This window comes from Hermetia illucens, chromosome 4 (genome assembly GCF_905115235.1).
Source record: "Hermetia illucens chromosome 4, iHerIll2.2.curated.20191125, whole genome shotgun sequence".
Classification (NCBI taxonomy): domain Eukaryota; kingdom Metazoa; phylum Arthropoda; class Insecta; order Diptera; family Stratiomyidae; genus Hermetia; species Hermetia illucens.
This window is the reverse complement of record NC_051852.1, coordinates 133,242,258-133,266,538: the sequence shown is the minus strand read 5'-3', so window position 1 is coordinate 133,266,538 and position 24,281 is coordinate 133,242,258. Positions and strand designations below refer to the sequence as shown.

General features: G+C 41.8%; 1 protein-coding gene across 1 annotated transcript in view; it reads right to left on the bottom strand.

Annotated features, from left to right (window-relative positions):
• LOC119654302 (transient-receptor-potential-like protein) overlaps positions 1–24,281 on the bottom strand; it is a 71,929-nt gene that overhangs the window by 8,114 nt on the left and 39,534 nt on the right. Inside the window, exons 4-12 of the mRNA XM_038059608.1 lie at positions 20,433–20,670; positions 20,200–20,342; positions 19,938–20,118; positions 12,165–12,356; positions 11,841–12,075; positions 6,051–6,324; positions 5,603–5,995; positions 5,346–5,541; positions 5,124–5,288 (exon numbers count right to left, since the gene is read on the bottom strand). Of these exons, the coding sequence (XP_037915536.1) occupies positions 5,124–5,288; positions 5,346–5,541; positions 5,603–5,995; positions 6,051–6,324; positions 11,841–12,075; positions 12,165–12,356; positions 19,938–20,118; positions 20,200–20,342; positions 20,433–20,670 (2,017 nt within the window). The remainder of the gene's footprint in view (positions 1–5,123; positions 5,289–5,345; positions 5,542–5,602; positions 5,996–6,050; positions 6,325–11,840; positions 12,076–12,164; positions 12,357–19,937; positions 20,119–20,199; positions 20,343–20,432; positions 20,671–24,281) is intronic.

Sequence of the window (24,281 nt, the reverse complement as noted above, 5' to 3'; positions counted from 1 at the left end):
TATCGAACCAAAGTACTCCTTCAGAGACCTAACCCTAGATCAGCTTGGTAAATATTTAAGGACACCTGTTAGCCAATGAGGGAAACGGTTGCCCGAATCGAAAGCATTTTGCCGTCCAACATCAACACAGTGCAACATCAGAGTGAAGTCTGTGGCATTGATCGTAGGATCCGCTTACCGAAAACGACCTCGTTGCTCTGATAGATCATACATGCTACAATATAAGAGGAATGTATGCACATCTCCTTCTCTATCGTCTAGCTAGGTAAAATGAGCGGTATGATGACGAACCTCCTGGTCTGGTGGTATTGGGCGCTGGTTACAAAATTTGCACCTACCACTTCCACCGAATGGAGAAAAGATATTCCAGCATACATACAAACATGCTGATAAACAAGCTGTAGCTAATTTTGATAATGAGCTTAAGAACTTTGGTGAAAACGACATCCAAATTGAGAGTTTCATTATCAGCAATTTTCCGCAAATCTGCACAAACTCGTGTTCATTGCAGGCATGGAAAGGCACCTCGTTCTGCTCAACAGTTTTTGTGGCTTCCTTCTGGTGGAAAAAGACCACAATATTGAGAAAATAGTGCAGATAAGTCATCTATGGTGCCTGCTACCGACACTTCTTTATGAAAACCTTGGTGCCCCCCCCAACCCCCTCGCTTACTTCATGCTTATGTGTATGTTTCTTCCTTCTCGCTGAAATCTAGTATCCTTATGCCCCCAATTCCACAATCTCAGCTTTCTGACAATAGTTTAACTCCCTGTTGGCGAGAACTCTTCGGAACATTGCCTGCTACTTGTTCATTGTAGGGGCGTTTCTGTGGCCACGCCTTCCAAATCATGTTCGCATTAACTGTTTTTAACAGACCTGACCAAAGCCCTTGCTTGTGCGGTGCTGAAGTACGTAAGACTGACTCTCGAGGCCAAGTTTCGCCCTCAAAAAGTAAATTCTGGCGCCATGTCTAGACGTAAGTGCAAGTCCAAAGGGTTGCATTAAATGTATAGATTATCATAATCGATAAAGCAAGCCAGATGATCATTACAAGCATTAGGGATACTGACCTATCAGCACGGCAAAGAAAGGGTAATACCATGCTGGCGCTATTATTTGGCAAAACAAACCTATGAAGGCTCAGTCAGCTGAAGGTTGGGTTCGATACAAAGAGGTTCAGAAAGCTGAGAAAAATAGCAAAAGTTCATCTGGATGGTCACCATGGGGTTGCTTTTGTGAAGAGACAAACACGATCGGTGAAACACAAGATCTAAATCAGACTCTCTTAAAGAGTCTCTCCAACATCTAGACACTCTACGTTTGCAAAATGAGAGATACTCAAAAAGTGATAATGTAACGCAAACCATATGAAATGCATTTTTCAGACGTGGCCTAGAGCGGTAGTCATATACTATCCTCAAGCCAAATAATGCGGGAAACCGGAGGCTGGGCGCTTCAGGTATGAAAGGTTTTGTGTATTTCTTTTATAAAAACATTTAAGCGTGCATTTGTCCCATTAGTACGTAGGACGTAACATATGCATATATTATGTGAGAATATCCACTTTCGAGAGATATTGACATTCCAAGTCATGAAGTTGCAAAGAAGCGGCAATTTTGACCTATTATAACTTCTTTAATAATACCGCTTTTTCCACCAAACTTTGTAGGGCCATGTTCTATGTTGTAGCCTAAATTTTTCATTGTACTAAGATAGCATGTATGCTTGCCACATGCTGTTGAGATGTAAAGTTGCTATTTATTCCGGAAATTTCAACTACACAGGCACAAAAAAATTCCGATAAATTAGTTCCATTTCCTTTCTCATTAGGGGTACTTATCATTCCAAGTGGCCCTTTCATTACAAATGTGTACCTAAACGGCGGATTCATATGATAACACTTGTGACAACAAAAATACTGATGGTAAAATCCGGAAAGGATTACCCTTTGAGTACGTTTATAAATATCAAAGGGGTCTTTACCTGTACTTTATTCTCAACGATTTTTGACTACGGAAAACAGCATATAATCAACTCGGTACTGACCCGTATTACTGGAATAGGAAAAAGCTCATTTAGAAAAAGGCGGTTGATTGAGGCAGTCTTAAGGTAAGGCTTCTTTCTCCCTTGATGTTCCTCCTGGTAATGGATACCGTATTAAGGCTTTTAAAGAAGATGAGAATTTACGGACGATCTGAATGCATTAACCACCATGGGCTCTTAATGAACGCTAGACAGCAGGAGCAGGAAAAATATGAGAGCTCCTGCATAATGCACTAATGTCTTAGGACTACGATTCATAAGACTTCAGACCTTTCAGGTTGACAAGAAAAAAAATAATTAAAGAAAAAGTCATATAAAAAACTGAAAATGAATTTTGCTAACATCTGAAAGCTGCTAGCACCCGCTGCAATCTTGGGCCTACTCGCCACTGATTGATTAACGAAAATATTTTCATGGGTACCACAATCTAAATCAACAGAACCAGTCATGAAAGGTGCATAAGAATTTGAGTTGCTATCGGAGGAGCCTATTCAAGTGGAGAGAAACCCCGTTTATTAGCAGCAGAAGAATGTCTGTACGAAACTGGGCAAGGAGTAATCATTCGAATCTGTTCCCAAAGTTAATTTACGTTATTATTACTGGTCGTTCGCCGAGAGTGACCGAATGTATATCGACGTTCGAAAGACCTATCTGCTGTCAAATTCTTTTGCGTGGACCAACCAAGTCCAATTTTCCAGTCGTGGTCCCTCATTTTAGACATATACGCCTCCTGCTTGGACACCTACATTAATAATAACGATCACAAACCGCCTTACAGGCCGACCACATACCCCGCAAGACGAAACATTTTCCATTTATCTAGGCGCACCCACCTACTATATAAGAAACATTCAACAACAGCATTCATTGCTCGAGTAACCACGATGCCTTTATCTTTGATATTGGACTACCCGATGCAGCCATTCGCCGCCGTCTTCCACAGCCTCCGATTTTATAATCGACAACTCATAACCTAATCCCTAAAAGCCAGACCACCACAACTCTAATTCCTACCGAACCAGCAAGTTCGTAACGATACAGTTGCCCGTGAGGATAGACGATAGTTAAAACCAATCCAGGAGACATGCGACCTGCCAACATGTTCTCTGAACTTTCATAACTTAACCTTTCTCCCAGACAATAAATATCCTGGAAACCATCTTCTACAATAAAACCCTTTTGCGGTTACTATTTAAAAATAGAGACTTACCGCGGTACGCCTTCCATAAAAACGGGGTGTACGATTCCGATACCTCAATCCGTGAATGAATCTTCACCCTGCGTAGTAGCAACTTCCATAACAGCCGGTTCTATATCGACCTAAACACGAAACACATATAGGGATCTCAAGCAAATATCCACGTGACTTAACAAAACTGCTAGCCATATTGATATGTTTCCACAAAACATATTTCCTTCTAAAAAAGTAAACTGCTATTTTACCACCCTGTTTCCAAGGAACTAGCCAGGCTGAATTTTTCTAGTATCCTCCCCTCTCAAGACGACTCATTGCTTCAATTCCCCAAAACAACTTCTTCGAAGTCAAACTTCGCAAAGCTGAGCAAATTGAACAAGAGCAAAAAGTCGGCCGGGCTTGACAAAATCACCTCAATTATCCTCCGAAAACGATCTGCATCCGCCAATCAATATTGTTCACCCATGTGCTTAGACCGCACCCATGCCAAATAAAACCAAAGATTGCTTCCTCCCGGATAGCTATATGCCTATCTTCATCTTTTCAATCTTTGACAACATTTTTGAACGGGCCAGCCAACTTAAATAGCTCTATCTCAGACTCGCAATTCGCCTACCGAACGAGTGATTTGATTAAGCATGCCTTCCTAGTTCTGGAAACTCAACATCTTGCTCTAAATTAATTGTAGGGCACCTTTCTAGAAGAGTGGTAATCTCAGGTAAAAGTTCAACAGCATCTGTCTTTTCCTTATATCAATCCAGATGAATCAGTCCTCTTCACAACCTTTTTCTTAGATTTAACCGCACATATCCTGAAATCTGTTGCCGCAAATTGCTTTTTGATTAGGAACAACCATAGAGTATTTAATCACAAATATCGATATTTCGATAGCCAGCTGCTCCCTTCTTCTACATTAGGATTGCCCTTATCGTTTTATTCAAACATTTTAGTTGATTAAAAAGGTCAACACAAAAAACCACAGCCTACTCAATCAAGATCCTGGAATATAACCATAACCTCATCCTTTTCACCCCTCACAGGGAGCGCACTACGCAGCAGGGTTTCTCATCATAAGGATCCCATTTCAAAACTGAATTAAGTTATCCACTTTGATGTCACTATGAATAGGCTATACAATATACACGTCAATAAAGCTCTAAACCGAACAAACAACGCCTTTCAATTACTGTGATCCATATTCCGCTTTAAGAAGCTCACTCTATTACAATTAAAACTTTTCTGATTTACGCAATTAACTCGTCCTCTAATTACTTTCAACTTCATCATGTGAACCGACAACTCTCTTTATCAGATGGATAGGCTCCGTCTCAAAAAGGCAGATCTTCCGCCATATCCTTATTCTTCATCATCAACAACGGCGCAACAACCGGTATTCGGTCTAGGCCTGCCTTAATAATGAACTCCAGACATCCCAGTTTTGCGCCGAGGTCCACCAATTCGATATCCCTAAAAGCTGTCTGGCGTCCTGGCCTACGCCATCGCTCCATCTTAGGCAGGGTTTTATAAAAGGACGTGAGAGCACCATTTTTTGCATCCCTTATGCAGCATGACTTGACAATTCTAGTAAGTTTTCAAATGAAGCGCGGCTTTTTAAACTAGTATTTGGAGAAAAACGGGGTAGTGGACTTGACAATATGATGGTAACATAAGGTGGCCAATCGCTTTGTATACAACCCCCCCCCCCCCCCCGAACGAGACGAAGATGCATCAATAGGACCTTCAAAAAAGGAATCTCCATCCCTTCTACCTTTGAGTTTTATAAAAATTGAAGGCAGAAAATCATCGTTCATGTGTTATCGGAAATAGTACATCGGATCTAATATACCTGTTTCCCCCATTTCTTTAATTCAAGTAAACTACTTACCTGATGCTGTTTTCGTAGGATTTCTTTGCGTGACTTCCTGAATATTCTGGTTATCCATTTCACAGATGGCAAAATGTTAAATGGTGGTGGAAGAGTAGCACTATCTTCGAAGAAGTTGAGCCACAGTTTCGTTCTAGCAAATTTCCATTCAGTGTCAGAATGTTCCTGAAAAAAATAGCAGTTATTGGAAATTTAAACGTATCCAAAAATATATATACTCACTTCAATCATAGCATATGAATTCGACATCATAGCAATCAGTAAGTTGAGTAGCACGATAACGTTGATCACGCTGTATGACCCAAACATCAAAAGGCCCCAGAATCGTGTATATGATTTGATACCTTCCAGTTCAAAATTTTCTAATCCAACCATACCAAAACTTGCCCAGAATAAAGATTGTGACGACTCAAAAAGACTAAAATGAAAGGCCAAAAGGATTAAAATATTAAATCTATATTTTTTCCATCCTCACTCACTTTTCAAACCGCCTCCACTTCATGCAGGCATCCCCGTTACCTTCCCAGTCTGGCTGGAGTTCCGGAAGACTATAGCATTTTTCCTTTTCAAGATCAGCAAAGTACCATAGTAGCTGGTTCAAGCCACAAGCGAACGCAAACAGGACCAAGGAGTATATGGAAAAGAATTTCACGATATCTATAACCATTCGTCCTAATGAAATCTGTAAAGGTCCCAAATGTGGATTTATCGAAAACAGATGGACAAGCTTTAGGGCCGAGAAAATGTTCGCAGCTGCAAAAAGTCCTTCTGCAATTAGCTGTGGATCGAAGTCATTCCATTCCTCCCTCCTGATATAGGCTGTAGCAGCATTTTGGGCGATCTCATTAGTCTGCTGGATGTATGCGAAAATCCTACCAAATATAGATAAGAATATATTTAGGATATCTTTTGTTTTGGTTCAAGTACCTTAGGCATCCTACGAGTACATATAAAAAGTTCCTTGTAAAGTCAATGAAATTCCACATGTTGCGTAGATACTGCCTTATGCCGAGCGTATAAATTTCCTGAATTTCTTCCCAAATGAAGCCAAAAACATAGACGACTACCAGCAATTCTAGACTTGTTGGACCATTACCGCGTTGCCGTTTCTTACGCTCCAGTAAAGCTTCTTTCATATTTTCCGTCCCAAGCATACGTATGATATTGTCCTCGGCCCTTTGTGATACCAAAATTAGCACAACTAAAAATGAAAAGAAATTCAATGGATGATTCCTTTTCCAGACTTTCGTCAGTTTAAGCGCTACCATCATTTCAGGATTCTATTAAGATATGCAGTACTATTAATTATAGCGTAACCTAGCATTGATCAAATGGGATATCATTTGAGGCAAAATACTTTTCCGAAGATAAAACATAAAGACTTCCATGAATTAGGGATCAGATGTTAACGGCAAATGATGTAGACTTCCTACAGAGGCGACGAGCACCTCAAAAATGCTAAACGACTCATAAGCAAAACACCCAGTCTAAACGTAATCCTCTCAAACTCAAATTAAAGAACTCTCCTTAGATACATATGTTTGGCGAGAGCGAAAGGATGTGAAGGAAGTCAGAAAAGGAGTGTTGCGAGAAAAGATAAACAACCAATTTGCAAACAAGCCAATTATGTAAACTGAAAATAAACCATTCTCCTCAGAAAGCCAAGGGGTTTGCGAAGGAGGAGAGTATGACTTGCTCTCCGATCCTTTCCAGAAACACATGGGATTCGATTTCAGTCACCATAAATAGACATGTTTTCTGTCGTGAATTGCGGGCAGGTTCGCCAGGGCATTGAAAACAACATCAATTGTAAGAATTTGCATATTTACGTTTAATGAAAGAAATGTAAAGTTCGAAGGACGGAAACCAAAATAGCAATGGAAAATAACTCTAGCGAATTGGGAAGCTACGTAAATCATAAAGATGTAAAGATTTTACACGTAAGCAGGAGCTCCAGGGTTTTAATTTCTAAAAGTTCACAGCCGAACAGTTACCATTATGTCTAAGAATTTGACTTCCAGTATCATGCAAGTCTCAACGTCTAATACTAAATTGGTTCTATAATACTTTGCCGACTTGCCTGGTGGTCCTTTCCGCTTCTATACGCTCGTAAAGGCCCACGCTCCGTTTTTGTATAAAACTACAAATCTAGCATTCTATAGAAAATCTATAAACACTCTTACCAGGCTACTCCCATTCGAAAGAATCAGATTGGTGCTTTTGTTGCCTGACGCAGACTGCCCCCCGGACACCGCCTTGTCGTGGTAAGGGAGCTTGTAGTAGTCTACTACTACACTAAGGGTGTCCAAAACACGAATATGGAAACGAAAGATTCAAACCCTCCAAGTGGTAAGAAGTCACACACTTCGAATCCACCCGCGACCATGAGCAATGATATCGCGGCCGAGGCGCGGATTTTGGAGGCCTCACCACATGCATGCCCCTCTATAGATAAATCTGTAAAAGACATGCTTTCCAACTCAGTGGAAAGCTTGCATTTGGTGCCAACGGCGAAGCTAGCCAGAAAGGAAAGTACCGAGACTCTCACCTTGAGAGAGACTGGAAATCCGGCCGGCCCGCGGTACTACAGCCCAAATCTACCCACAAACGGAAGGGGAAGGCTCGGCAGAAGGGTAATTCGCCCACTAAGGATAGGGGACTACAGGTTGAATCTTGCCTAACAGAACCTTCTCCTTCACCCTTACCGGGAAGAGCGGAAGAAAGGGAAGGTAGTGTTGTGGACGCTTGTGGTTTTACACCGGTATGTGGAAATGAATCCAAGCCCAGACACCGTGAACTTGGAAAAGCCCCAAGCCGGCGGCAGAAGAAGGCACTACGAAGCAAGATGAAGATGAGAATGAGGATATGGACGTGGCTGTACCACTAGGTGCGATAGTGTCCAGAGAAAGGAAGGAAGGAGAGAATAAACTGGTAAACCCGGTGAGATCCACACTGGACGCACCAAACTCTTCTGTCAGCGGTAATGCGCACAAGAAGCGTAAGACTTTATTGTGCTCTACACCAGGTCTTACATCCACACATCCCGCGGGGATTAGGACCGATGTGCCGGAAGGTGATCAAATCAGCGAGAGAGATCTCAATAAAGCTGGTCCTTCCCTTAGGAGCGCGGCGAGAAGGCAGGAAGGACGGGGGACGTATGCGCCAGCAGCAGCCTCAGTCCTTACCGCCACCTTGGAAGTTTCCTCCAAGGATGGCAAACTGTCAAAGAACAATTTATCATCCTCCGGGAATGGTTGTGGAAAAAAATGCTGGAGTCTGGAACGAAGCCAAGATTTAACAATCAAGGTTTTCGCGATGGGCTCCTCCATTTGGAATGCACTGATAAGGCTGCCTTAAAGTGGCTCCAGCAGATAATCCAGGCTTTGAGTTCTGGCTGTCGGCTCAAGCTCATTATTGAGAACATTGAGCCGCGCAGAACAGAATATGTCAGATGTTGATTACCGGGCGCTCGAAGGAACGCAGAGGACATCATTAGCATGATGATGAGCTGTACCAAGTTCCGTACCAACCAAGTTCCGGATTTTCTCAAAGAAATCAAATACGGGGGATCGAGTCTCTGGCGGTGCGGTGTGGGGGAAACCCCGTCACAAGCGAATCGCGGTATACGCTTTTAACTGTTTTCCATGATACATTAGACTAAGTTTATGTCGAAAAACACAAAGATTGACCAAATTAATCTGCAACATTCCAAAGCCTCCTCCTATCTGCTGGCAACGAGGCTAACAAAGATGCAGGACTGCCCATACATTTTTCTGGTTCAAGAGCCATGGGTTAGTTTTAACAGAATCTGTGGTATCGGATCAGTCAAGGAGACTAGGATCTTCTTCGATGAAAGATCCTCGAGACAGACTGCCTGGGTTCTGATATCAAAATTGGTAGAGGCAACCATGCTATTACAGTTCTGTTCTCAGCGCTTAGTTACGGTCATTGTACAATATCAGATTAATGCCGAGAGGAAAAACATCATAGCTGCACACTTTTAAAGTGCTATGGAGAGGCTTGTCCTATTTCCCGAGGCCAAAGCGGTAAAACGATTCCTTGGTAGGACCCGGAACTGCGAAAACTCAGGAAATCAACCAGGCGACTTCCGAACCGTCCTTGCAAAAGCAATAAGAACGAAGACTGGTCAAATTTTCGGAGCGCACAGTGTGAATATAAGAGGCTCGTTAAGTGTTCGTAATGAAACTCCTTTAGGGCATACTATAAGGAACTGGAAGGCGAAAGAGACTTCAAGGCTGTGCAGATTCCTTCCAACCTGATGATAATTTCACGAGCTCCAGACTGGAATCAGTACAGACTCTCCTGGAAGTACACCACCCGGGAGAACGGGTGAGAGAAGTGGGAAAGGGAGAGTTGACGGTTCTTGCAAACCCTTCAACACGCAAGTGCGCAAGGAAAACTGGAACACTGCGAAAGCGGTTGTTACCTATGAAAATATTAGAGCGGCCATACTGTCATTTGAACATATCAAAGCGCCTGGAATGGATGGCACATATCCAGCAATGCTAAAGGAGGGCATGGAGCACTTAGAGCGATTGCTAAGAAATATTTTTCGAGCAAGTCTTGCTTTGGTCGCACCCACTTAACGAAAACCAATATGCTTAGCAGCGTGGAAAGTCCTGTGAGGCTGCTCTTCATTCTTTGGTTACAAAGATAAATAATGCAACTCTGAAGGGTGAGTACAGAATGGGGGTCTTCATGGACATTGAAGGGGAGTTTGACTGTGCGCCTTTTCAAAAACTTTGTGATACCGCCAAAGCGCAAGTGGAACCATGTTATGTTAACGAAGAGATTACTGCTGAAATAGGTGTCGATTGCTACCTAACAGCAGAAGCAATGAAAGGCTGCCCCCAAGGAGGTGCGCTGTCGCCACTTCTGTGGAGTATGTTGACCGACTTACTACTATGTCAACTGCAAAATTTGCCAATACACGCTCAAACTTATGCTGATGACGTGGCTATGCTTGCTGCCAAGAACTGTGTCTTTGGGTATCACCGGTGCCATGAGCACAACATCCGACGCAGCTCTAAATGCAGCCCCTGGATATATCTTTCCAAAGCCCGGCAATGATGGTAACAGATAAACTAATTCGATTAGATCTATGGGGAAACAACGAATTTAGGGAGCACAAAACATTGGAAGAGTTACTGGGAGTCGTGAATTCAGTTCTTAAAATGCCTTCCGATTTTCATGTCCCCATACATCTGATTGGTAGAAAATATGTTACCCTGAAGCGTAGAGAAAACCGGGAAGTCGCAGAGGAATGCATGCAGGACATACGTCTTCTACACCGATGGCTCAAAAACGGAGTCTACCTCTCGAATAAAAACGATAAGTGGGCTTTTCCTTTGGGACAATATGCAACGGTTTTTCTAACTGAAGTTTATGCGATCCTAAGAGCGGGAACCTGGATGATTGACGAGCGGTTGAAAGGCAAGCACATCGCAATCTGCAGTGATAGCTAGGCTGCATTGAAGGCGGTGAGTAGTCCTTTGATCACCTCAAAAATCGTTCAGGAAAGCAGAAACCGTTTGAGCTCTATCTCTAGATTCAATACGGTGGAACTCCTCTGGCTACCTGGTCATTGTGCCGTAGTGGAAAATTAAATCTAGGATGCTTTAGCGGAATCCACGGAGCACTTCCTATGTGAATGCCCCGCCTATGAACGCATCAGGCATTAGATTTTTGGTGCCGATATCCTCCGGTTGCGGCGGGTAGCATCACATCCACTAACGGAAATCCTGCGATACGTTAACGAATCCGGAATACTCCGTCAGGTGGGGGTGTCGAGTACAATGGGCCAACACGGCTACAGAGACAGACAGAGTATTATTGCGTATTGTCGAGTGGGACCGCGGGGAATGAGTTCTGGAAAGCAGATGTAGCCTGTCCTCATTCTCGATAAATGTCCCACCCTTCATAGACAAAACATAATGCCTTTTCTAACGCAATAGTAGGTAACGGTCCAGCCGGAAAGTCTATAAAGGAAATCTCTATGGTAGAGAAGGAATACATGGCAGGCATTGCCTCTGATAGAGCGATGGTGCAAGCCAGGACGCCAGACAGCTTCTAGGGATGTCGAATGGGCGGATATCAGTGCAAAATGCCAAAAGGTCCTTATTAAGGCAGGCTTAGACCGGTTGTTGCGCTGTTGATGATGATGGTGATTAAGGAGAACGCTGAAGAAAATTTCATATTCGAAGTCTTATTAACCCCAATTATTCTCCCAGACTTCGTAATTGCTGCTGACACAAAATTTGGGGGAGATATTGGATCTGTGAATTCACAAGCATATAGCGAATTATAGGTCAAGTTTGTAATCAATTGCGAAATGGAGGAGTAGGAGGGCAAAAAAGAAATCCGTCAAATTTGGAAGTCACTCATGGAAACTACCCACCTAGAAAAGCTGAAAAAATCACGATGATGCTTCTAAAAGGCATATAAGCTTAAAAATACCTCCCAATTTTGGAAATTTCCAGTAGTATTTTAAGATAACGCTCGAAATACAAAATATCACAGCAGTATCATATTGGAAAGTTTGGTTGAAATCTTACAAATGTTATAGTTATAATAAGTCAAAGGTTAGTTTCCGGTTTCCAAATTAATTTCGCTATGGTTGGGTAGAACTTCTTCTTGAAGAAGAACACTAAAACAACACTCGCTACTTAACCGAAAATATAATAAAAATATACTCACATAAGAAAAATAGATAGGAAGACGCGTGAACCATAAACTTCATAAATGGTTTTTTCATTATTCTTGACGTAGAACAATTAGGAAAGAGCATATACATCAAACAATAGAACGGGAACAGAAGTGCTATTTTTCCAATTATCAAGAACTTCCCTACATATGTTTTCCTTCTAAATCCAGGAACGCCTTCGTACCAGATAGATGACAAAAGTTGCTGAATATTTGGATGCGCTACGAACTAGAAATATTAAAATAAGGATTATATCCTTTATTTTCATTTTCACAATAATATACACCAAAAGGAAATGGGTAAGATTCCGGCCATACCTTTTTCTGCTTGTATTGAATAGCCTGTATCAGTCTTGCTAAATGCATACGGTCTCCAACTTCATATGGCGGGGCGTCCGGGTCATAGTTCAATATGATGGCTAATTCCTGTGAACTACGGGTTTGGCTAAGCAGGTCCACTGCAAACTGTTGACATTGTCGTCTAAGTTCCATATATTCCGCCTTGCACTCCTATGGATCAATAGAGCAAAAAAAACATAAGTAAAAATTTGGCTTCTATAGAGCTTCGTCTTCTTCAATGGCGCGACAAATTTAATCGGCCCGTGGCCTCAACGACATATCCCTTCCTGACATGATGGTCGGTTGGCCCGAATCTCCATATGAACAATTTTGGCAACTTTTTACTGGCATCGTCCACCGAGTTTTCCCATTGTAGGGGTTTTCTAGCTTTACCTTTCTGCTCTAATCAATAAAAATTACCCAGCACTTCTAATTGGGTTTCAGTCTTCACCATGATCGAGTCAGTTGCAGTTTGTAATTTTCCAGCCAAACCGAATTCGGAACGAGGCGACATTCTGGAGAATGTGGGTATTTGACAAAAAGTAGTAGTCCATGGACTAGAAGGAAGATGTACGTTATAATAATAAACGTTGGTGCAACAATCCAATTGGATCATGGCTTTGAAGTATGTTAGAGCACTTCATTCAAAACCGTGATGGTACACTACTGGATTACAGTGCCCTATAGGAGCCAGCATTGCGCTCGCCCGAGATTATTACCCTGATTTGACTGTGGTGGTCATTCACAGCTGAGCTGGTATCCGACGTCAAATCACGATACAAATCTCATTGCAACCAATGACACAGCTTCTTCTTTTTCTTCAGCCTTTGTCCCTTTCACAAGTGGGGTCGGCTTGTCGTAATCGGTTTCTCCATTTGGCTCTATCGAATGCCTGATCTGAGCGCAATCTCAAGGCTTTAAAATCCCCATCCAGCGTTTCAAGCCACCGTTGGTTTTGCCCTGCCTTTTGGTCGTTTACCATCGACTTCGATGTGCAGACCAATCTTGACAACTGAATTCTCGTTAGCACGAATTACGTGACCATACCATCGAAGGCGCCGCTCTCACAATTTTTCCACAATCGATGCAACCCCATAACGATCGCGGATATCCTCATTCCGGATGTGATCAAAACGTATCACGTATCTTCGTCTCCATTACCGCACGACGCCGTTCATTGTCTTTTATAGTCGGCGCACGACAGCCTTGTGCTCTAACCACTCAGCCATCCGGATATACGACACAAAACATATATTGCCCCTCAAAATTGATGTGATTCACTCACTTTACCCAGGACCAGTCTATATACAAACGAAAAAGTTGTTAAATAGACCCAGACCAGCCAAAATCGAAATCCACGGTGTTTCGGTAGATAGAATTCACACCGATCTCGGGTTTTTGAATTAATATATTCCAAACATTTCGAACCACAGAAAGTGGCCACATCAACTTTCGCTGATATTGTTACACAGGACCGAAGCCAGACAGCGTTACCTCTGCCCTGACCACAAAACCTTCAGAAACTCTTTAGGTACCAAGAGAGTGGTACACGCGTAGAGAACCCACGAAACTGAAATAAATCGGCAAATTTATCTCTTTCCTTTAAGGTTTTGTCCAAAACAAAACCTTTTATTATGGACAAAACCATATTATCGGCATAACCGTTTCCGAGAACGTTGTTGTTGCTTTGGACAAAGCCTTATTAAAACCACTTTGCTGTCTGTCTGTCTATCTATCTGTCACACGATCTTTTTCGGAAACGGTTATACTGATTGACCTCAAATTTGGTGGGAAGGTAGGAACTGCGATTGCTCACGCATATAATGAGTTAGATAGTTCTACGTCGAATTTAAAAGGTGTTAAATTTTTTCATCAAAGAGGTATGGGGTTTCGAATAAAAGGTCTCGATTAGTATTTTCCAAAACTGATCTGAAAGCAGTTTTAATTTTTAGCAATTGGCTCCAAATTTCCCCTCCCTTAAGTTCATCCTAGAAGCATAAATTATTTTTTGAGCTATAATATAGAACATGATCACACTAAGTTTGTTAAAAATGGAATTATTACTAACAAAGGTAAAACTTTGAATGTTAGTAATACGCAAAAATGGATATTCTGCCATAGCTTCTGGTTTCCCGACTTGCTATGTATTGGACAAATTACGCATTTGCAATGTTTTTCAATTATCTTTTCTTGAAGTTGTTTAAGTTTGCTCTGAACCCCATTCTGCTGTCGTTTTTTTGTTTTTTTTCAATTCTAAACATTCATTGGTCAGTTTCCCCGAATCGTATACCGAGCATTTCCTTCAGTTTCGACTTATCGAACTATTGCTGGTCTGATTTCTCCCCACTCAAACAATTAAGTTATCGTTCTTTAAATTGCATCGAAATTGGCCCACGACCCCCCAATTAATTATCTTCCAGAAGAGACTCATACATTCCTGTCTGCAAAAGCATTGGCGCTCCAGGACTTGACGATGATATTGTACTGCAGCGTTCAATAAATTGCTACCTCAAATACCTGTAGGCCAATTCACTAGCACTAACATTAGATGGAATTCGTACAGTGAAGGATCATGCAAATCAACTGCTCATGATGGTTCCTTGCAGAGTCTCCACATGCAACGACGGTCAAATATGAAGCTTACCAATGCCATGTTACTCATAATGACTTGAACTCAACACTGGTCTAAACTCGTGGTCGATCAAGCGTCTTACTTAGAACTTAGTAAGCCATGCTTAATTGTGGAGGCATGCCCTCTGGCATCATTTGGTATCCACGAAAAGGGAGTCAATTCTGACCAAATTAAAGAGACTTTGTGAATCCTATCGAAAAATGCTTTTCCATACACAGATGGGCCGTGAAGTATTGCTACCCTCAGACAAACAAGCGGACACGGTCATATTTATGATCCATTACGCACGAACCACGGCACCAGGCTATCCTTAATCGCTATCCTTATGTATGACTTAAGGGGGGAAGTCTGTTTTGGGACGTCAAAAATCGAGTTTTTTTATTCTTTAATCGATACCCTAGAATATTCTATCTAAGTTCCGAAGCTAATTCTCAAAATTATGAGAGATATGTCGCCTTGAAACAGTTCGCACCAAGCTCGTTATATGTGAGCGATTTTTGCCGCGCGGGTGGTATGCATTCACGGATTATTTCCCTCTCCTTGAATTCATGGTAATAAATACGACTCCAGCGAAAAGGGTTTTTATGAATTCTTAGTCTAAATATGATTTTTCACTCGCTCATTTCTCACTTTTTCATCTCTTCCACCTTTTTCGATAGTGTTTACGACCGATTTCAGTGTTTTCTCGATTCTTGGTGAGAGGAGAAGAATTCGGTGCAGAACATGACAAACACTGTAATGTATAATATGATACTAGACCACTACTGCTCCACCTACAAAAAGCCGAGCCATAAAAATTGCCCTGCTGGTGCCGAGTCATGGCACGAGTGGCGTAAGATCGAGGCCAATAATACCTTAAAGTCAAATGCCAACCACCCACCACGTCTCATTCCATCCAAAATCGAGTCCAGCATTCTTCCCACTTATAAAGATCTTTGTAGAGACCATCTCCTGGTCAAGTGTATGGGTGGAAATACCGAAAACCCCAATCAATCCTACTCTTGCACATGACACCAAAGCACTTGAATTTTAGGAAGAAAATCGTTGATATAACTACATTGCTCCATTGACTATTCACTGGAGGCTACGAAACCAAGTTGATTGCCGATGGGATCACTGGACCGAACCTTAGTGCAAGGCGTTGTTTCATATGTAATAATAGAACCCTCGAACTGACGTCACAGTGATAGTACCACGGATACCCTAAATATATTGCTACTAAAATGATTTGTTATGTTCTATCTTAATTTTCCCGAAAATAAAAAAAAGCGCTACTTTTCAGTGAGGGAAGGAGGCCATCTCCCTCTTAAGCTTCATTCTGTCGTAGAGATTACTTCTGGTTTACAATTGCGCCGCTAAGACCAATCGCGTCCACTATGACGTACTCGAATCTTAGTAGCAAGGGCTTTTTGAAATCTCGAAGGAGATAAAAAACTCGATCATAAACCTGAGGAGATGAGCACTTTCACCTAAATCTTTGTTAACCAACGTCTTCATCAGACTAGTATTAGAAATCTTCATTGAAAAATGGCCACTAATTAGTAGTCATACGAAACTTTCTAAGAATCAGTTTTTGGACATTTTAACTTCTAACTTCAATGTACGGTTTGAACATGTATATAGATATGTAAACAAGCACCCGAACTTTAAGTGGGAACTTCACTAGCAACTATGATGACAGATATTATAATGGAGACCTTACACTAAAAATGTTTCTGTCGAAAACACCTGGCTCTAGAAACGTTTCTAAAATAGGTCGATGAACTATTCCGTGCCTCCCCAAGGCGGAAGTATCCAGTGGTGAAAAGTGGAATTGCATGTCGAAAATAAAAGCAATATCGGAGTTCCACCGTAATATGTCCATACTCCATACTCACTCAAGTCCGCTGCTCTCATTACGCCTTCCTCGTTGAGTTCCTCATTGGTAGCCTTGACAAGCAATGTCGAACCTGATCAGGATGGGCTTCCTAACCTCATCCTTCTTAACTGTAAACAACATATTTCCTCCTATCTATAATCTTCAAAAAAAGTCTAGAAGAACGCTACTTTTCCCATCCCTATCCTCAAGAACGGAGACCCTTCTCTAGCTGTGAACTTCCGTCCCACTTCTTTTCTCTCCTCTTGTTCCAAAATCCTCGGGGGATACGTCAACGGCTGGCTAACCACACACTTTGGTCACCTTATTGTCAAAGAGCAGCATGGTTTCGTGAAACATATATTTGCTAGTTCAGACCTGCTGATCTTTATCAAATGTAAAATGCATTAATTTATGACAAAAGGTATATGCTATTTATACTGATTTCTCCAAAGCATTTGATACCTCTGACCATAATATTCTCCTCTCCAAACACTCTCTACTCAGCTTCCCCTCTCAATCATGTCCTGACTTTCCCCCTACCTCTCATACCGTTTCGGAAATGTTTCTTTTCATGGTTACTTATCCCGTTCTTTCTCTCGTTCCTCAAGTGCTCTCCAAGACTCAGTACTTGGCCCCCTACTTTTCCTATTTGTTATCACTGACCACGCCTTCATCTTCACCTGCCCATGTATGCTTTACGCAGACGACCTTAAATTATTTGCCTCTGCTTCGTCTCCCCTGGACTGATATTGAATGTCAAAAATGGGAGCTGGATATGCTATTCGGTTAAACCATCCCCCCTTTCACTGCTGATCTTCTTTCAAAACTTGGGTGTAATATTCGATGAAAACTTCGTTTCAATTCCCACTTCGTTGACATCATCAATCGAGTTTCCAAAATGTCTGGTTTTATCCTACGTCCCTGCTTAGATTTTACCTCATTCCAGCCCACGTTAACGCCTTTCAACTCCTCTGTCAGAAACATCCTTGAAAATTGCTGTCTACTCTGGCCCACCCGTCGCAACTGTTAATTTCACCAGGACTCCCTTTTAGAAAAGGAAACTTCCCCATGTAGATTATCTCTCACGGCTCCGCAACCTTAATCTCCTTTGCCTGCAATAACGCCGCTCCATCCTTGATATCTGTACCCTTTTCAAACGCTGTAATTGCCTGATAGGCTGCTCTGACAACTCAAATATTATTTTCCATTCCGCCTCTCGTAATACACGTAGTGCGGATATTTCTAAAGTCCCCTTCACACAGCTCGACATCTATAATACTTTCATTCCCCGATTTCGAGACTGTGCCGGTCCTACAACGCTTTCAGCATGGGTCCTTTGCCTCTGTCTCTTTCCTTAGTTTTAAGCGTAAGTTAAGCCATTTACTCGATTCCCCCTCTGAGGACAATATGTAACTAGGAATTTACTTTATGTACATTGTCTTTGAATAAGAAAAGTCTATAGGATATAAGATACCCTTCAAAATGAAAATGGGTAAAAAATCCCAGGCCGAATGTGTGGGAATAACCAAAGAATTAAAGAAAACAGGATCCCGAGCATAATTAAAATTGAAGGACAAGGTTTGAGTATGCTAGGCCAATAACGATATGAACAAGAACCACATTAAAATAGGATGAACCTAAATGCTCCACACCTTTACCTAACGAGCAACCCCGTGAAGAGAAAAATAGGTACCATCGATGTTCAAATGATATTCCACGGAGAAAAGCCGCAACAGAAAGGATGAATAGAACTAATTACCCTCAAGCGATTAAGAACTTCAAATGGCATTTAATTGCTAAGTTAATAGCTTAAGTAGCTGCAGCTTAATTACGCCGTTCAGAAACGAAATAAAGTGATCATTCAAGCTCTTAAATTGCCCATTGTTGTGAATAAGACGCCTACCGTTAACGTCCTTCCCGCCCCCGAAAGTTTTTGCGTAATTGGTATAGCGACTAAATAAATTTCTTTGGCTTTTTGTTTTTCTTTGCAGCCTCCTGGTCTTGGAAAGCGGGACAGCACAAAGAAGGACACATATATCAAAAGTAAACCGGAATTTGCCCAACAAATTGAATCAACCTGTGTCTTCAGTAATGTTTACAATGTCCGGTACCATGCCCCATTGGTAGAGATGGTATCATTCCTGCAGTGATGGAAATTCCCCAGCCACCTGATGGCCTGATTCATATTATGTGCCAATCCACGGTGTATACTAGTAATTTTTCGTGTTAGCACTTCTGCAGCTCTCTAAGGCCTCATTAACTCTTCGATCCACCTCTATCTGGTCGACTTAATCTTTAGGACTCATAATCTACTTCAATATTCCGTTGTCCCCGCTGGTGAAACTTATATGGACGTTCCGTTGGGCAAATCGCATAATTCCAATATTAAATGGGGATAAAAATTTGGCCTCTATAGAGCTTCGTGTTCTTCAATGGCGCGAAAAGTTTAATCGGCCCGTGGCCTCCACGACACATCCCTTCCAGGCATGACGATCGGTTGGCCCGAATCGTTGGGTGATCTGAAAAAGCTCCGCTGATTCCGGATGTATGTTGCCTTCTGACCAAGTCATTCGTTGCTCGTTGCTACGGATTCGAATCCCGATTATTCATTGATTACCATTTTGAGCCTCGTCCATTGTCATGATCATTGCTAGCTTTGAAAATGGAACCAGTATTATGCCCCACAATCCGATGCTTTCCAAAATTTTCAGCAGCACGTGTCATCCATACAACCACCATCTCATTAGACCTGAAGCAGTACAAATGAGGCTCAGTGTTCCTTTTGGCGACAGTACATTGCGGAATCCTGTCATGCTAATATGTCGGTCTTTTGCTCAAACCAAATTATTGGCAAATAAACCTTTTGACAAAGCAAAAAAACATCTCACTCTTTCCACTTTCGTAAACAAAGGCGTTATTATTTACGAGTCTTCATATTATCGAAGTGGTAACGTTGAAGCTGGGTTTATGAATGAAGTTTAAATTGGCGCCCAATGTGGGTGTAATTCAAAAAATCTTTAGTAGAGTTTTCTATTGAATTGAAGCTAAATTTAAGTCAAACATTTGCTCTAAGTTCCGTCTAATGTGGTTGACCTTTCTCCCTTTCAACTGTATTCATGTAGCAGATCCGTACTTATTTGGATTTGAAGACATGAGCAAAGTTTATTCGAGATAACACGAGAAGATTATACATAGCTGTCCACCCAAACACTTTTTCAATTTACTTAGGAGCTGAAAGTTATTCCATTCAAGATAGTCTCACCTGTTCCGTGAACGCCAGATTTCTTAGTTCCCATGATAATTGAAATGCCGTTAAAAGTGGATCGTTTGACGTGAGAGCAATTAGTGAAGGACTCGCAAGCGCTCGATAAATGTTTACCCGTGACAAGGAGTGTCTTAATGAGTCCTCTGAGGACAAACGTATGCAGTCGTCACATCCGCACCTGAAAATTCACATACATAAAGCGCACATATCTACAATCCATTAAAGTAAGGAAAAATAAAATTCAAAGAAATATACAGACTTTATGTCATGAGGAACTGGAAGCGCTGCACCACGGTCCAAAAGGATTTTCAGAATTTCATAATTATTCCTGTGTGCAGCCAGTACAAGGGGCGTAATATCTGGCGTAAACATTGCCGTATTTATGTCAACTTTCTGCCAGCTCTAAACATGGGACCGCGACCAACCCGAAAAAGATAAAGAAAGCAAAATGTTCCCAATCAGCTCTTATTCCAATAAATACATTCTACCTACGTATAGTTCACCCTCATTATGGATTAATTCTTCATGTTCCAACAACAGCTCCACAGCCTCAACGAATTCCGCATTTATAGCCTGCAGGAGTGCGTCCTTTGTATCGACGCCCATTATAACGAGAAGCTCCACCATTTCCAGATTTTCACCGTCGATGGCAAGTGTGAGGGCTCGACGCCCGAGGGGATCCATACAATTTATGTTGATGTGATGTCGACGGTGAGCCTTCTGTAACATCCTTTAAAAACATAAAAAACAAAAAAGTTAACGTCATAATTGATTTACGTGTAATCGGAAAATACTCTAGATGGAATAGAAGGAAAAAGTAAGAAGTATCTGTATCTGTGTTTCATGGCTTTAATACTGAAATTAAAGAAACCGAGCCGTAAAACTTGATGGAGACTCTGCAGATATCCTGCCATGAAGATTCCGCATTGATCTCCACTCCCACCTTGAACCCAGAAACTTACATGCTGAATTCCAAACTGTAGCCAAAATCCATTGCTGTCATTCATCTGAGATATAAATACCCACTGCCATGAGATTAATGTAACGTTTTGCCATACTTATGGGATCACTCTGTCATTTTTTTGGATTCCATTTTTCTGAGTTTCAAACACTGATAAATCTCCTTTGAGTCTAATAGCAGAAAATTGTATTGGTAATGAGAGTTTCGGATTCTCTAATATAATACACTGACGACAAGGGAAAGGTGCCCAAATGAGTATGTATTTTGGAAGATATGAGATAAGATATTGATTACTAAGGATAATTGGATATTTACTTCAGAAAATGTAAAATTCCCTGAAGTCTTGCAAGTAATTTGGAAATTTTTTTCATTTTATCTCAAATTTTAATACGCCTTTATCATACGCAAACAGAATTACGTTGCTTGTAGAAGACACTACCCAGCTTTCGGGCACATAAGGCATAGATTAAAGGTAACATGAAGTTTAAGTCAATCATTTTCCCAAGGAACTTCCTGGTCCTTGAAATAATCACATTCCCTAATCCAATATACTTTTTTGAAATACTCAGGGCCAGACAAGATGGAACATATCACCCAACTTATCAGGTGTAACGATGGGAAATAGGATCATTGAAAGAAACATACTAACGTTCAAAATAAACTTGCATCTAGGGATGAAATGAATGCAAATAATATAAGGTCATCAACAGAAAGTATCTGAACAAATAAGAGGGGATAAAAACCTTAAAAATTAGAGAGCCTAGAGTGAAGTTCTGGTAGTATAATGGACACGCACCACAATAAATATATTCTTCTTTTTCTTCAACCTTTGTCACGTTCGCAAGTGGGGTGTAATCGGTTGCGCCATTTTGTTTTACCAAAAAGCTGATCTTGATGCAGTCCGGAAGCTTTTAAGCGTATCAAGCCACCATTGTTTGGGTCGGCCTTTTGGTCGCTTACCATTGACTTCGATGTTCAAACCAATCTTGGCAAGTGACTCCTCGTTAGCGCGAAATATGTGACCGTACCATCGAAGACGACTCTCTCGCAATTTTTCCAAGATCGGTGCAGCCCCTTATCGTTCGCGGACATCCAGGTCCAGTGTAAGCATAGTCTCAAACAGAATACAAGTTGAAAACAAGAAACCCAGTGCTTCAGGTATGAAAACTTCTTCTTCTTGTTCCTTGGCTTTCACCCCATTCATTAGCTGTGTGGGCGTAATCATCCAGAGAGGCTATCAATTTACCACTTAACATATGGAGTCACCGCGGATTCGGTCGGTCTTTTGTTCGTTTTCATCGTATTCAATGTTCTATTCAATCTTATTTAGTGAGCTCTCACCAGCACGAACGAAGGTACCTCACTCTCAATTTTGCCATGAAGGGGAGGAACCCCACATTGATCGAAGATGTCCTCATTTCGGGTGTGATCATAGTGTGGGGCAGTGGGGTTACATCATTGATTCAACGCAACAACGTCTCCATCATCGCGGGCCAATGTCCATTGTCTTTGCTATTTGGCCAGAACTTTGAATCCAACATGGCAACAAGCCAATTTTTTATCTAAGAATATTTCAGCACGAGATAGCTTCATTTTCGTATAGCTCATGTTATACATGCATTGTGTATGCCAAAGTGACTTTTTTACCATGTTCTTAACAATAAACACGTGATATCTTGTCTATATTGTAGGCCATGCACCCCTTCTACTGTTCTGCGGCAAGTGTTTTTAAGAAGACCCACTTTTCAGCCATTTTAAGAGATTGGGTTCCACTGTATGGCATAGCCAACAACCGAATTGTCACCCCTGCATAATGTATAACCTACCATTGCCACTTCCGTCTTCTGAACAATTGGCCTAGGCCTAGATCGGATACGGATTGTTGCGCCGTTGATGATGATGATGATGATCAATTCGTCGGGAAACTTGCCTGTACACCGACCATGTTTTTCGTTTTAAATAGCATCAATCCAGTGTAGCCCTTCTTTCTAAATCCAAAGTCATTTGGTCAAGGCGGCGGTGAGAGAGCAAACAGATAATATCAGAAAAGATAACACCGTCCATTGAACTCCTCTGCGCCCCTCAGACAAGTCAGCATGAAGAATGCCACTGATACCAAGAAGAACTAATATCGGTGACAAGATTTAACCCTCGCAAATTTTGCTTCAGATCTCAAATTCCTCTCACACTTTATCTCAATGCAGTACATGACATTTTACGCCATCATATGTTGCTCTGATAATAGCCACTCGCTTCTCCAGAAAGCACCTCCTGCATAGAGCACGCCAGATACACTCCTTATTCATGAAAGCTTTCTCAAAATCGATGACGAGCAAGTGAAGCGAATATCTAAACTCCGCGCGCTATTCCAAAACTATCCGTACAATGTTGATGTGGCCAATGTAGGAAGATCCAGAGCGGAAGCCAGCCTTGTGTCTGTCGATCACGCTTATAAAGTATCCCTTAAAGCGTTGAGGGAATATTTTAGCTATTACCTTTGCGACGGCAAGGACACACAGATACCCCTCTGACTGTCACACTAAAAACGGGTTCCCTTTTTCTGGAATCTTAACTATCACCCCTTGTTGCACACCCTGGAAAAGGTCTTGGTGGAGTGGAAGCAGCAGCTCGGCAGTAACTGCAGATATAGCGTGAAATATGCGGAGAGACCGTCACCAGCGCGTTAACAAATTTTCTTTTGACAAAACATAAACATCGCTGACTATACTAGGATCCCACACCGCATCGGAGCTGGAGCGCGCCACGCCCGTCATCATTATCAGCAGTTAATGGAACTTTCAATCCCTTCCGTTCTTCGATCTGCTTCCATGATTCCACGCTCAGTCAGACCTTTTGAAGCCCCTCTAAGAGGTGACAAATGACCACCATATAAATCGGAAAAAGAGCGTTGGTCGTGGATATCCTCAAGCAGCTTATTCAGGGTATCTGCCGTCCAATTAGCAAAATACTTATCCAACTGTCGAGCACCAGCTCCATTATATAACCGGTGAATATTGAACTTGGGGAGTCGCAGCTGTTCAACCCTACGATGATGGACGTAGCACACAAGCGAACGAAAACGACTATAAGATGGGGATCCCTTTCGAGGTTCCAAGGAGACTACTGAATCTACTGCTCATCGCGAAGTGGTCTGATTGCTTGTGCGGTGTCGGTCTTTATGAGAGGTCCCGTTTCCGATCAACGTGCCACACAACGAGGCGGTGAATGCTGCAGAAATCCACAAACCTCCCACATTATTATTACAGTCGCCAGGACTGTTCTTCTCCACCACATATGCGAGCAAGGTGTTGCCAGAGCCAACTTTGGCGTTCAGATCACCCATCACGATTACAATTTCACCTTTAGAAAGCCTCCCCTGA